Raw genomic sequence first — 14,832 nt, 5'->3', positions numbered from 1 at the left:
ATTACATACCTGTAACAGTAAAATAAAAAGCTGCAAATTTTGTCTGATTTGGTAGCCTCTTACCTTTATTTTCTCTGCTTTAGTGAGGGCTTGTTTTGCACTTTCCTGGCATAACTGTTCAAACTGGTCTTTTTCTTTGAAGGGCACAAGGCTCTTCTCAAATATCCAGGCTCGCTCTGGGGCATCTCCAAAAAACTGAACATGATATTGACGAAAACTCTTTTTCTGTCCTGAAAAAGAAAAAAAAAATGTATTTAAAATACAGCTTAGGTTGTTCTGTACACTTTCAGACTTGAAGTCTTTTGTAAGCTGCTATAGTTACCATGATAAAAGCACAGTAAAACTGGTCAACCTTTCAAGAACCACTTAACTGGCTTGAAAGTCTCTGAGCTATGATGTTTGATACAAAAGCCCAATAGTTTAATTCCAAACAAGAACATGCTTTGCTAAATTAACTTAAGGTTACAATTGCCTTTCAGTGCTTTCCATGTATATTAACTTACATGTAGGTCTGGATGTTTCTGAAAATTCTGCATTTGGAAAAGTTTCCGAGGCTCGGATAGCTTGTGCATCCAGCCTCACTTCTGATTTACCTAAATTTTATCTTTTAATATTCTTGATCAGAAACACATACTTAGCTAGTTTTAACACTTGCCGTCACAACTTCATCTTAACTAAGCTTTTAAGGAATCAAAGCCAGAAATGAAAAGGATTTGCATGGTGGAAGGGAGAGAAGGAAGGTATGAGAACAATTCTGAAACCTAGCCAAGAAACATTCATTCTTCAAAGATTGTAAAGAGGAACACTGTCTCACTGTAGTAAGACATAAGCATACAATCTTCCCCTTCTAAGGATCTCAGCTATTGTACAACGAAGGGGGAAGACAACACCTTCAAAATTCAAAGTTCACAGTTAACAAAGAACTTCTAAAAGGTAAGAGAATCAGACTTAAGATGTCCTCTAGCATCTGCTTAATTAAATCTCACAGATTTGGCATCCAAGTGTTCAAGTTAGGGTCTCATTTAAAAATAGAAAAGGTTTTAACTGCAACGATCCACACTTCTGTGTTTGTAAATTCAATCCTGCTAGACAAGGATCAGTTACACCCCCTGCAGTATCTATAGTTCTTCAAGGTGTCACCACATTAGTATGTCTAACACATAGTCTGAGAGGAAGAGGAAATGAGGTAATGATGTCTACCCAGTAAGAACAAATTACAGTCACAGTTCTGTTACAGATGTCTTCATTCTATGTCTAGATTTTGCTAGGTTATTCTCAATTTCTTCTGCCTTAATCAGCAAATACATCTAGTTGATTGCTTCATGCACTATTATTAATGAGGTTTCCAGACTTAGAAAGAACTTTCATTTCATAATTACTCAGCCAATAGTTATTTTTAAAGAGGCTCGATCTTGTCTCAAGATATGTAATCTGGACTGGTAATATGAAATCAACCTAATAAATGGTATGTGCATAAGTTTTATTAAGCATTACATATATATATATACTAGCCATTACATACATAAACATATATATATATATATATATATATATATATATATATATAAAACATACATGACAGCTACAAGAACAATGATGACTCATTTGAGATCAGATATGAGAATCTAGAGGAATGGCACAGGGAAAGGTCTTGGGACTATATGCATCATACATCTAATCCAGTAGTCTAATACCTGTTCCAGTAATGCAGTCAGGAGCAATTCTTTTGCACAGTAATTACTTTGTCCTCATCAAGAAAATGTTGCTTGACTAGGGACTACTGAGTTCCAATGTCAGTCTCTCTATGATGAAATTAAGGATAATATTTGTATTTTACCAGGATGGCCTAGCTGCAGAGAGAGATGGCACTGACTACGTTTACAACCACCTGTAAAGATCTGCCCTTGAGCAGCCAACAGCCCAGCTCCAGGCAGACACAGACACTCTATTCCTTTTACAATGTAACACTGGAAAGCTGTAACTGCCTAATTAAGGAGTCTCAACAATAGTGCCTACCACCAGAATCATTGAACCTAATCATGTACCTTCAGGTATCTTCAGTGGGCTGAAGACAGGATCAATGCTCCTGGATAAAATAATGGAATTCATTAAGGGCTGTTATATACAAAGACATAATTTCTGGCTCAGAATTCTGGAACCACTAGTTATTGAAGGTTTGGGAGAGTATGCTGGGGACCCACCACTATTGTCTTTTTCTGTATCCTAGCATCTGTGGTTGACCACAGTCAGAGACAGGATATTGAATGCGATGGAGCTTTAGTCTGACTCGGTATGGGTCTTTTTACATGAAAATGTACATCCCCCCAAGTCAAAAGTTACAAACTTTTAAGCCTAACCAGCTGGAATGACAAAATCAAGTATTAGCATCCAGAAACACTGATTGTTTATAAATGCTGTTTTGATCTATATATCCCATATATCCTATCCTAGAAATGAGAAATACAGAGAGCTAGCTGAATACTTCTACAATTTCCAGATAAAAGAACTTTTCTGTTTGGAACAGGAGGCTTTTGATAGTGCCTCAACTCTGAATGGTAGGTGGAAGATAATACAAGACTGGAGCTACATACTGATGGGAATAAGCACATCAGTGTGCATTCATCAGTCATGATGGTTGCCCAAACCTAGTGAAACCTCCTGAAGGCAGGCCCCAAGCCAACTCCAGAGCACATATCAGAAGTGGCCATCATCTGTATTACTTCAAATAGATGGAAGTTAGCAACTCACAAGTACATGGGCCTTTCTTTCTGTTAGTACTCCACAGGTTACGTTCAAATGCATGACATTGTTTTTTTGCTAGTTCTATTTCTATAGTTTCTTATAAAAAGCTACCAGACATTCTTGATAATGAAGCATAAACCTTGCTCCTTTCAAGGAGCAGAGTAATTCAGTTAGGAACAAAATAACAGCTTTATTTCTCTCAAAATCCAGCTCTTCTATCTCATAATGGACCTAATAATCCAAAGGCTAAAATCAGAGGGGCTGCCTGATCAAAACTCTGAAAGACTGCTACAAGAAATACTTGTCTGAGGAGTCTATAACAACCATTCTAGCAATTGCATGAATGCTTGAAAGGGTTACCAAGAAGAAATTTAGTTTACTACCAACACCAAGTCTAGCTATAATCCTAGAGATCTTCATTCAATTTGTTCTTAAAAAACTCCTATGAATGAGATCACACCATTTCTTCAGGCAACCCATTTGAATGCTGCATTATGTTTATCCCTTCCAAGTTATTTTTAATATGTAGTCTAAATATTCATCGCTACTAAACTCTCTTCTCCCCGGAACAGGAAGGGTTTATGCCTCTTCTTTGCATGTCACTTATTTAAGGCCAGTTACTGGGTTCTCCTTCAGCATCTCCTTTCAGAATAAACAGCCCCAGTTTCTCCAGTCTGCCTGTGCAGGTAGACTCCCAGATTTCTGTTCATGCTGTTCTCAGAAGCTTCTGTTTGGTCCATGTTTCTTGACATGAGATGGCCCAAACAGGAGGAAATGAACAAAGCATTGCCACTGGAAAAGCAAAGGATCTACTTTATGGTTTTTTATAAGCAGCACTATTAATTCATGTCAGTGTGACTGTGGTCTTTCTGCAGAGAAATCTACAATGCATTATCATGACTCTCTGTTTCCTTCCTGCAAAAATGCAGCTTTCCACTCATCTTCCAGCTTGATCACCCACTACTATAAAAATCCAACACTTACTGCTACTAACTGCATGGTTTTTCAGACCATACCTCTAAAGTGTCAAGATTATTCTGATTTCTAACCCTGTATGCTTACAGTCCCTCCACACTGGAAATTTGTAATTCCAATGCAAATTTCAGCTGTATATTCTAGTCCATTTTCCAAGTTCTCAATGCAACCCTTGAAAACTACATAAAAACAAAAACTCCTTTCCCAGACTTAGAAATACATAGTTCAAAGCTACTGCAGTCTCTAGCAACAAGGAAATGCCCTATTCTGTTTGTAACAACAGAAGCCAATACTTTCACTTGATCTAACAAAATACATGAAAGTATTTAGAAGCATAAATATCAAAACAAAGGTAACGTGCTCCTACTTTGGTTTGATATTGCTAATAACTTCTTGCTTTTCTCATTAATATGCAAGTTTTCTTGAGTCAGTTTTCATATTTTCTAAATTTTCAGTACAGTTTGGCATAAACACAATAAAAAACAGTTTAAAGTGTTCAGCTGGAGCTAAAACTAGTGAGGGATACAATGGGCAGCAAGATCTTCTGTAAATACAACCATAGCAAAACGAAGGCTAAGGAATGTTCACTGGGGCAGGCGACTGAGCGACAGGCTGGGGTACTCTATGACTTCTCTGTCTCAGGGCTTTGTTTTTTAAAACTGTGGCATCTGTCCCCAAGTCTCCAAGTCCCTTAGTCTACTGATTAAGGCTGTAAGGCAGAGGCACTACCCACAACACATTATGGAAAAGTCAGGGAGCACTTCATCAAATCAGACATATATGAGATTATGGGACCACATGGGATGCCTCAGAAGGAGCTGAAGGTGTTGGCCAGTGTGATTGCAAGAGTGACCTCTATGATTTTTGAAAGGCCACAACCATCAGGGGAGACACCCAATGACTGGAAAAAGGCAAACATTGCAAACATTGCACCTCTGTTCAAGAAAAACAGGAACAATCTGGGGGAACTACAAGCTAGGCTGACTAGCTTACTCTCAATGCCTACAAAGATAACAGGGCAAATTCTCCTCAAAGACATGTCCAAGCACATGAAAGACAAGATGTCTGGGAATAGCCAGCACAGACTCACCAAGGGCAAATTGTACCTAATCAACCTGATTCACACAGTGCTAATATAAAAGGCAATGGACACAGGTTGAAACAAGGGAAATTTCAACTAGATAAAGGGAAAAGTCTTCTTGCCATAAAGGCTGCCAGCTGCTGGAACAAGTTGCCCAGAAAGGCTATAAAGTCTCCATCCTTGGAAGGCATTTAATATTTGACTGGACAAGGCTCTGAGCAACCTGCTCTAACTTGGAGACCGTATGACTTGCAGAGGTCCTTTCCAGCCTGTACTATTTTATCATTCTACAACCAGCACAGATAAGCCTCAACAGTTTCACTTATCAGAACAGAAAACAAAGCAGCAAATAGGATTAAGAAATCGTACAGATTCCTACTTAACAATGTCACTAACACTTGGTAATCCTTGCATTCCAAATCAACTAATGTTGTCTGTAGGTAACCGTATTGATTCTGTGAATCACGGAAAATTTAGCTGCCTGAATTACAGATTGCTTTTATTAAAGCATAATCATCAGGAGTATTTAATTCCCATTAGCTTTCAAAACAATTTTTAGTCCATATCACTTTCTCCAAGCCTCTCCATAAAAACATTGGAAAGTACCATCAGGTAATTTTTTTAATAAGACTCCACACAGTTTCATAGATCACAATTTTGATACATTTTGGAGAATGTTTCGAGTTAAAAAGATGAAGAGTGGAAAAAAGGCTCTGTCTGCTATATGCTCAAGAATAGCATTCACCTGATTTTAACATTCCTCTTGTCAAAATGGAGCTGATTCAGTTACTGATACAACTGAATAGACACAATGAAGAACAGAATTTTCCCGAAATAATGGTTATGTATACCTGAAGAAATCTGGAAGTTTGTAGCAACACTCACATACCTTTTAGTTTAGTGTAGGAATGAAGAACAGGATCAGCAGAAACCATACATGGCCACCATGGGAAACCAGACACTTTTGACCACACTAGATCTCCTATATTATACTTCAACAGATGGACTTTGTCTTCTTTGATGATACTTTGAGTTGGATCCCTCTTAGCAGGAGCCTTAAAAGATTAAAAAAATAAACAAACCAAAAAACAAACAAAACAAAAAACTATCACCATATTTCTCCAGATGTGCACTAGGATTACTAAACAGCACACAAAAATAAACAACAAACTACAGTTCATACTCTGTTTAAACATTCTCATTATATGTAAAAACACAGAGTGGTAATGGAAGGAGGGAAGTAAGAAACAGTTCAGCAGAACAAAGAGCTATCATGTTTACTAACAAGCAATAATTATATTACACATGTAATAAAAAGTTTACATTGCAATTTTTGTTCTCTCAGAAAAAAAAAAAATCCAAGTTCCATTTATGTTCTTGGTTTTAGTTAGAAATATTGGCTAGTAAGCTGTGGTTTGCCTTTATCTTTTCAAGTAACTGCTGAGACCATCAGGAATGCTTAGTTTAATTTCAAACACATTAACTGAGCACTGGATGTAGCTGTGGAAGAGCCAACCTCCCTCTGTATTGAGTATTATTAAGTTTAGCAGCATATACACAAAAGTGTTCTTGGATTTAAGAAAAAATAAAATTAAAAAAATCCCTAACTAGAAGACTGAAATACTGTCTTTATGTCTGAATAGAAATTACATAAATACCCAGTTAAAAACCCCTGAACTCTGTCTTTCTACATACTGAGAATTTGTGACATAAGCCCTTCCCCACACCCTTTTGCAAGATTTTCTTTTTCTGTTCCACTTTTAGCAGTAAAAGTTTGTGAGTGCTCAGCTGGTGCTCTAGAGCTATTTTAGGTATTGGAAAACAATTACAGAACTATTTCCATTCCAAGTGAAAGCTTTAAGTACAAGGGAGTTTTGTGTTCCTCTACAATAGATACACATTTTAACTGCATTATAGCAAAGTTCAGCAACACAGACATTTATTCACCAACTAAAACCATTTCATCAAGTTAAGTACATTTTGTATTTTTGGCTTCATCTGTTCTTTTGATAGAAATAACGAATGCCTTTATCTAGGTAAGCACTAACTCTGGATGTAAGAAAGCAGAGAAAGTGTCACATTACAGATAGCTTACAAAAAAAAAACCAACCAAACACACATTTTTAATTTGATTTTTCATTTTTATAGTCCTAAATAGTTTAACATACAGAAGGCGGATGAAAGCTTCAGGCTTTCAGTAGTTTTAATGTTAGAGCTGGAGCAAAATTCTGGTTTAACTAATTAAAGTGGCAAGAAGAGAGAACACCTTTAAGAAACCAGAAATCTAGAATGCAGAAACAAGTATTTGAAGCACTATGTTGACCCAGAGTAGATAAGGTTACTTAGTACAGGTTTTTAAATCCACAGAATACTACCATAACTAATTACACATTATTTTCCAAACACAAACAACAAAAAACTTTGATGTGCTGCAACAACACAGAGATTTTTTTGCAACTCAAACACAGAAGTACATCCAGTCAAAAAACCTAAAGCTTAATGTATTCAGAAACTTCTTTCCTCAAAGCTCTGAAAGCTGTGCCTGGTAAACACACATGATGCTATGTCATCTGATCATTAGGGACAGTTACTCATCAAGTGATTCAGCTTTTCTGATTAATTCAGACTTGGTTCATGTGCCTCTAGCTAGAGCCACGTTCCCATGTCTCAAGGTTTTTGGCTCTCTAAGGATTCTGTAAGACTCTCAGAAAACCCTTCTCACTGAGCTTGCCTCAAGTCCAGCACTCTCAATAGACCTAAAAGATTCCAAGCAGATGTGAAAAATCAAATGCTGCTTCTAGCAGTTAAACGTAACAGGAAAAGTTATGCTTAAAAGCTAAAAATTAAGAAATACATGCTGAGAACAGGTCTGGAAAAACATTAATCCTAACACACACAAAATGAATTCAGCAGTTAAACTAAAGAGGTGGGATGAAAATATTTTTCAGTGAGTTAACTTTTCAGAAATGTAAAAGTTACTCAGGATTCTGAATCTCATTTTTAATTTATGAGTCCCTGTATTTTTCAGAAAGTGCAACTAAGCTGCAAGGATTTACGACTACTGTCTGAGAGGGAACTGGCTGGAATAATGAAAAGGCTCTAGCAGTGCTTCTTATTGCAGCATAATCTAAAAAGGGTGGCAGTACAAGGGTGAACATCGCATTTCAATGTATCTAACAAGCACTTCGCAAATTTTAAAAATGCCCAGAATTCTTGTACTATACTGGATGACAGTAAAAAAAAATTACAGGCTCTGATAAAACCTGCAAGTTTTATCTATATAATGCCTGCTGTGTTTATGCTTTTTGTTTTACTGATAAAATGTGCAGTCTAAAAGAACAGCACAGAATTAATCTATTGTCATATGAGCTCTTAAAAAAATTCTTTTAAAACCCATAGATAATATCACCATGAACTCGTTCACTTTCATCTTACTTCTCCACATCACTCTGATGCACTTTCTCATTCTAGAAATTACTCTATTTAATACGTATCTCAACACTGAACAGTGAGCTGAAATTCCTGTCATGTACTTCTGAGACAAGCAGCTGTATGACACCAACATCTCTTCAACACTCCTCTCAAAAACATTTCTGCCAGCAGAGCATTAAATGCTTAACTATTTAAGTTCTTTTAAAACACCAGAAGATGCTAGATAATGGAAGGCAGTCACATGCATAATTTCACTTCAGTATCCAGGTTGGGTTTTTTAATTTATTGATGGGATGGGTGGAAGAGGGCATTTCTAAACAAATTTGCCATCCAGTCCCCTGATGGTGTCTATGTTCTCATATGACAACAGTGGGAGCTTCTTTACGAGGTACTTGTACTCTGCACTTTTTAAGAACAGCAGATCATCATTCAAATTGCAAAGTGGTATAGAAAAAAGTAATTTGGCTTGAATGTTTTTTTTTTCCTCCAGAAGAAAACAGGAATTGTTGTTTAGGTAAATTTTGATTCCTAATAATATATAGTCAGACAAAACAGGGCATCTGACTATGCATCTGTGCAAGACGAGAAGGCAGGACTCGAAGTGCTCTTTTGGTGGTCTGTGTGACTGCACTAGAAGACAGGGAATACCTCTTCCTGCCATAGCCCATCAATTCCTTCTGTGATGATAGTTAAGCAAGCAAATTAAGATAGGAGACTCCCGATTTAGAGCATAACTGTAAAGCAAGGGAACGTCACACAAAATCAAACTACTTTAAAATACCTTCCCCTAAATTCTTGGTTCTCTACATCTTTCTGGCACTTCATTTCTTGAAAATTGTTCTCCTTTAACTAGATATCCTATCCATACATGTAAATAAAGCAAAACCTGTTGGGCTTTCCGTGCTGCAGAAGAGCACAGAACAGTCTTTGCTTGCCGTCATTGCTAAGTAAGCCCGGACTGCTCTGCGTACACCCTATCCTGTTACCTTTTACTGCAGTTTTGACAGAAGTAAACATACATTCAGTTCCAGAATTTCCCCTCCTTCTCCTTCCTCAATTATAGGCAAGCCCTGTAGCCTCCAAGGTAACTGCCACCTCAATTACCTTAGACCGAAACTTTAAACCAGTTATGCTAAACAGAAAGAAAAAGCTTGTGATTGTACTTCTTTTCTACTTTGGGAAAGAATTTCAGCATTTTTTTTCCCCTTTCAAACAGTAGACTGCAGAGAAGTTACATAGACAGGCAATCAAAGCCTCGGTGAGCAGGTGATGAGCCCCCCACAGACCAGCCCTAACACTGAATACACAGACCATTTGACAGGCTCTGCACTACTCAGTATGGCAGACATCGTAATTCCAGGCTTTCTCGATTAGTATCCTAATGAAAGACTGGCTCTGAAAGGCAGCTAAATGGATGTTAAGTTTATTTTGTCCATGAGGGCACAGAGTGTGGAAAGGAGTTAACTCCCTTATTACAAATGAGTTTTTCCGTGAGAAATTATGCCTTGGAGAGTACCAGTATCCTTGAAAATTCATTGGGGCCAGCAGCTGCAACAGGCTGAGAAGGAAAAAAAAAAAAAAAAAAAAAAAGAAAAAGAAAAAAAAAAAAGTAATGCCTTTCTTCTTCCCTTAACATTTCACAGATTTGTTTGTCATTTCACTCAACACTTTCATAAGCCATGAGTGACAGGCAGATTGAGAAGATTTTATGACAATGCTGTCAGCATCCTATCAGCCCAGAGAAATGGCCTGGCTATAGAAAACATTGGTATTTAATTAACTTTGCCTACAACTGATCAAAAAAATCCAATCAGTTTCCATTTAGTTCTGGTCTGACTAATGAATATGACGGTGCAAGAACACACAGTGAGTGATGGGTAATTTTAAATCTTAAAACTACCTTAAAATTACCAAAGAAAAACACCTTTAAGGGCAGCACCTTTGCTGTACTAAGAGCTTTAGGTTTGTTTGTAGACTCTGTTATGAAAACACCATGATGAGTGTTTAGTAAACAAGGGACAAAGGTAATTTTAAAAAACCCAAATACCTAAAAGGCTTACTAGTTGGTGTCAAGAGAGAGATAACTTTATTTCTCTTAAAGTGATTAGTGGTAGAGATACTAATATTATCATTATCTATTTTATGTATATACGCAAGGAATTATAATCCCTCAAAATTATTAAAAATTACCTTAAGCATCAAAAAGCTACTATTTCACTATACAAACTTGAAAGCTATAGAAATGATTAAAAATATCTTCATCGAACTGTAAATTGTCAAAAAGGGATTAAACAAAGAACGATGTTGAGAACTGGTAATGAATACACCACCAGAACTTAATATTGGACAAAACAAACAAACAAAAAAAACCCAAACACCACAACACAAAACCAAACACAACAACAATTAGGACAAGTAAAACCTGTAAATGCTCTCCCTAACAGGGAAGTACATATTGAACAACTTGCAGATATCTGATATCCTCCTTTCTGTTTTCATTTTCAATTCAGTTCCATCCTATATCAAAGAACTTCTACTGGACTGCACTACAATAGGCAGTCATGCTACAAACACAGACTGCTGGTGGTCTGCTTGTACTCCAAAATAAAAAACAATCTACTAGCATTGCAAAGAAACTAAAAATAATCAAGGTCCCTAAACAGAATATGCAATTAAACCATACTTTGAATCAAAGTCAGAACACACAGACAGTCAAGCATGTTCTTAACTATGGAAAGGTAACATTGCCTGCTGACCAAACCCACATATTTTTCTGGTCCTGCTATCTACTTGTGCTGTGCTTCATCCACCAACACTCCTATTTTCTCCCATGGGCTTGTGTAATAAAAATAAAAGTAAAAATGTTTTCTCTTCTCTTGCCTCTCTATCAGGAAAGATAGTGAACTAAGGAAATGGTTGTAGAACAAACTTCATTCCTTTCAGAGGTTCAGGAGAGGTGGTAAATTTGTCTGGACACAAAAGGAACAACAGAACAGAAAAGTTTAGTTTTGTAATGCTGTTCTGTCACTTCAGAACTCACCAATGATTAAGGACACTATAAACAAGCCAACAAACAAAATATGTAATAGGGCAATGATTCCAAATGTTTCTTCCTTGAAAAACCACCATCACAATTATGTTCTTAGGAAAGCTCTTGCTTCCTGAAAAATTCAGGAATTTCATTTGACAAAAGACAATCACCATCCAGTCTTCAGGCAAAGGAACGAAGGAATGCAGTTACTTTCCCAATGAATGATGTCCTGTCATTCAGGACAGAGAAACAGCTTTTTCTCACTATGTGACAGAGGACAAAAAACTCGTGAAGTCAAATCACTTCAAAACCAAAAATTACAACTACAGCTGATTAAAATCCCTGCAAAACCCTCAATATACACTATTGCTTTGAATGAACAGGGTGGCAACTTAACACTGTTAAGAAAAGGCCAGTGTTCATTCTAAATGATATAAAAATACAGTATCATCACAAACATAAATGCTGTAGTGTTTGGTTTTGGGGTGGTTTTTTTTTTAAGAATATAACTCACATATTACAGTTCATCTGTTTATCCCAGAAGGACACATCCTTAGAGGCCCCATGTTCATCCAAATAGCTCCCACCTTCTGGGATGTGGGGAGTATATTTAGGTAGTAAAGCACAAGTCACTGAAAGTATTAAGAATAAAAATAAGTTTTTGCACTTTGTCTTGTTATGTTTATTATTTCATGTAAGAATGTTGTGTCATTACAGTTCCAGCAAACCACTGCCTACAGAGGGAATACTTCAGGCAGAAGACTGAAGAGTAAACCAGACCCTCACAAGAGGATTAAGAGAAAACGCTGAATTATTACTACAAAATGGAGAAGAACAAGGAAATACTATGAAAAAAGCAGTGAGCTGGCAAAGTTTTAGGTTCCATCTTCAGTAAAACAAAAAGGGACATTTCAATAGAGCATCCAAGGACTGCTGCCCTCAAAAGGCCATTGCATCAGCCTCTGCACAATCACATCTGCAACACTCTTAAAACATGCATTATATTGTGCAGAGAGGTAAAGACTGAGGGGGAAGAAGACATGAAAAGTCCAGATCAAAACCAAAAAAATTTAACAAACTATATCAGGGGCTGGTGTGTTAGTTTTTCAGATTTCTAACTGTTTTATACCAAGCCAGACGTTTAACTAAAACCTTCCAAATTCAATTTTGTGAGCAATTACATTAAATTTATTTCTTCAAGTTACGTTTTCCTTTCTTCTACTACTAAGCACTTACTTCTTTTCCCTTGTATTACTAAAAGAGAGTCAAGTCTGGCAGTATTAAGAATTATATTTGCAGAAGACACTACATTTGAGTCATCCTGCCACAACTAGGATTTGTTTTTCTTGAATGTACTTAGATGCTAAAGCTTTAGAAAAAGAGGACAAAAGGGCTGAAGAAAATTACTGTTCTACTTGCAGATCCCCAAAAAACTTTTCTGTGCTGGCTGAGGCTCTTTGAAACCAAATACAAGTTTCATGACAACAGGTTTGTTTCCTCCATTTCTTTCCACAAATTTGTCTAAAGCAGTTCGTGGACAGCATGTTATTACCATGCAGGACCCTCCCCTCCAAGAGGGAAAGAAAGCAGAAGACCATAAAAATCTAAGTTAAACAGGAATTCATAATGTAGATTATGGATTTTAAAACAAGATGAAAGCTCAAATTTGTATTTCAAATCAACCACTGAACTCCTGGTTACATTTTGCTTTTTTTTCTGGCTTTGGTTCCCTCATAAGCAAGTCTCCAGGAGATGAGAAATTTTTTTAAGATGCTTTTACATTTTAAAAAAATCTGTCTCTCCACATCAGCAATCTCCCTTTAAACAGACACAATATGAGCAAGTATTTTAGAAATAACACGGTATTTTAGTAACTAGGCTAAAATGCTTTTTTCCAGAATTAAGAGTTGAAGAGAAACAGATTCAATCATTCAAAGACAGATCCAGTAAAATGCAAGTTATGGAACGCTTCCCAACCCTCAATCTTCCTTAAAAATGTAGAGAGCAGTTTCTTTCAGCTGCTTTACTGAATTTCTGCATTTACATTTAGATGACCTCTTAAATTTTAAGTTACATGCTTATTATTGAGAGGTTCCATGTTTCAGAAATTAGATAAGGTTGATCAGAATGAATGAAACCTTCTTTTATACTGGGTATTAGAAAAAGATTTCTGCCTACATCCAACTTCTCTAACCTTCATCCACCCTCAAAAATTTAAACTTTTGATGTGGTATCTGGGTATGTAAGACAGTGTAGATATGAGATGCTACAGAAGTCTGGAAAAGCATAACTGTAGAGCCATGAAGTTTGGCACAGGAAACAGTTATTTCTGAATAATTTCCATATGAATTTCACATAGGATAACAGAATGAAAGTTAATCATCTCGGAATACCTACAGATTTTCAGAATGCCATATCCATATGTATTTTGTTATCTGCATGTACAAAGGAATCTGTTATCGGGGCCTTACTCATAGCGGTTCCCCATACCCTTATAGAGTTCAGTAGGAAAGTTTTTCCAAAACACTTTAACAGATACCCTCCTCTTGACAGCCCACAAACATCCAAGGTAGCACAGGCAGATGTGTTCTGAATCCTAATATTCTTGGTAAAAGACAGAAAAAAAAGCCTAGCTAATACTGCAAAGAGGCACCCAGATTTACAGAACATTTGTTTTCTGATGAAGGTAGCTACTTACCTTGATACTTTTTTGCAACAAGAACACTTCTGAAAGAAGTTGTCTAGGCTTAAACAGAACAAATACTGACTTGGCATAAAGGGGCTCTGTTAGTTAACTAATAATGTGACAGTCAAAGTACTACTTTGCCTTTGAGATTAGAGCTTTAAAATGAATCTGCATACCTAAAAGCAGGCACAAGAGGTCTCTGTCCAGGTTGTGTTGTTACATATACCTAGTAGGTCCTCCTCTTCTACAGATTGAAGGCAAGTAAACATGATCAGTGTTTATCAACCTAAGGGCAAGTGGGGGGTTAAAAACCAAAAAAAAACCCTAAATAGACATTACCTTGATTTGGCAATGCTGAAGCATATTCCTGAAACATTTCTTTATTTTCAGCAATAAGGATGTATAGAAAACCTTGGAAACCCCAAGCAGAAATGCCCCAACCCCACATTAAATTAAAATAGGGCAGACATTGCAATAAAACATCACGAAGCACATTATCAAAGTGCTGTCAATTCCATGAGACCCAAGATCCCAAGTTTTTTTAGGTCATCACTAGCATCCTCAACCTACACTCAGGTTGACATTATCAAAACAAAACAACAACAAAGAAACAAACCCAAGCTTTTCTAGCCTTAGTTGCTCTTACGAAGTCACAAATTGACTTCCCTTCTTCATACAAGTGCAGTAGGGCTTGTTTGGTCTGTGCAAGATCCAGTTTTCCTTCTTGCACTGGGCCGTCAAAATAAAGCATTTTTATGAACTGTCTTGAGAAGGGAATTAATTCCTTATTATTAACAACCTACACTTTTAGCTATTGCCCATTTTATTATGCACAAGAGAACAAGTCCTGTAGGTACTTGGTATTCACAAACAGCAGAAATATAA

At 36.8% G+C, this 14,832-nt stretch overlaps 1 protein-coding gene across 9 annotated transcripts in view; it reads right to left on the bottom strand.

Moving 5' to 3' along the window:
- NSD2 (nuclear receptor binding SET domain protein 2) overlaps nucleotides 1-14,832 on the bottom strand; it is a 102,507-nt gene that overhangs the window by 40,347 nt on the left and 47,328 nt on the right. For all 9 annotated transcript variants that reach the window (XM_055722333.1, XM_055722343.1, XM_055722363.1 and 6 more), the window contains 2 exons: nucleotides 5,688-5,853; nucleotides 64-230 (listed from right to left, as the gene is read on the bottom strand). In XM_055722333.1, the coding sequence (XP_055578308.1) occupies nucleotides 64-230; nucleotides 5,688-5,853 (333 nt within the window). The remainder of the gene's footprint in view (nucleotides 1-63; nucleotides 231-5,687; nucleotides 5,854-14,832) is intronic.

The sequence above is a fragment of the Falco cherrug genome, chromosome 1 (assembly GCF_023634085.1).
Source record: "Falco cherrug isolate bFalChe1 chromosome 1, bFalChe1.pri, whole genome shotgun sequence".
Taxonomy (NCBI): domain Eukaryota; kingdom Metazoa; phylum Chordata; class Aves; order Falconiformes; family Falconidae; genus Falco; species Falco cherrug.
The sequence above is the reverse complement of the archived record's forward strand: the minus strand, read 5'-3'. Positions and strand labels throughout refer to the sequence as shown.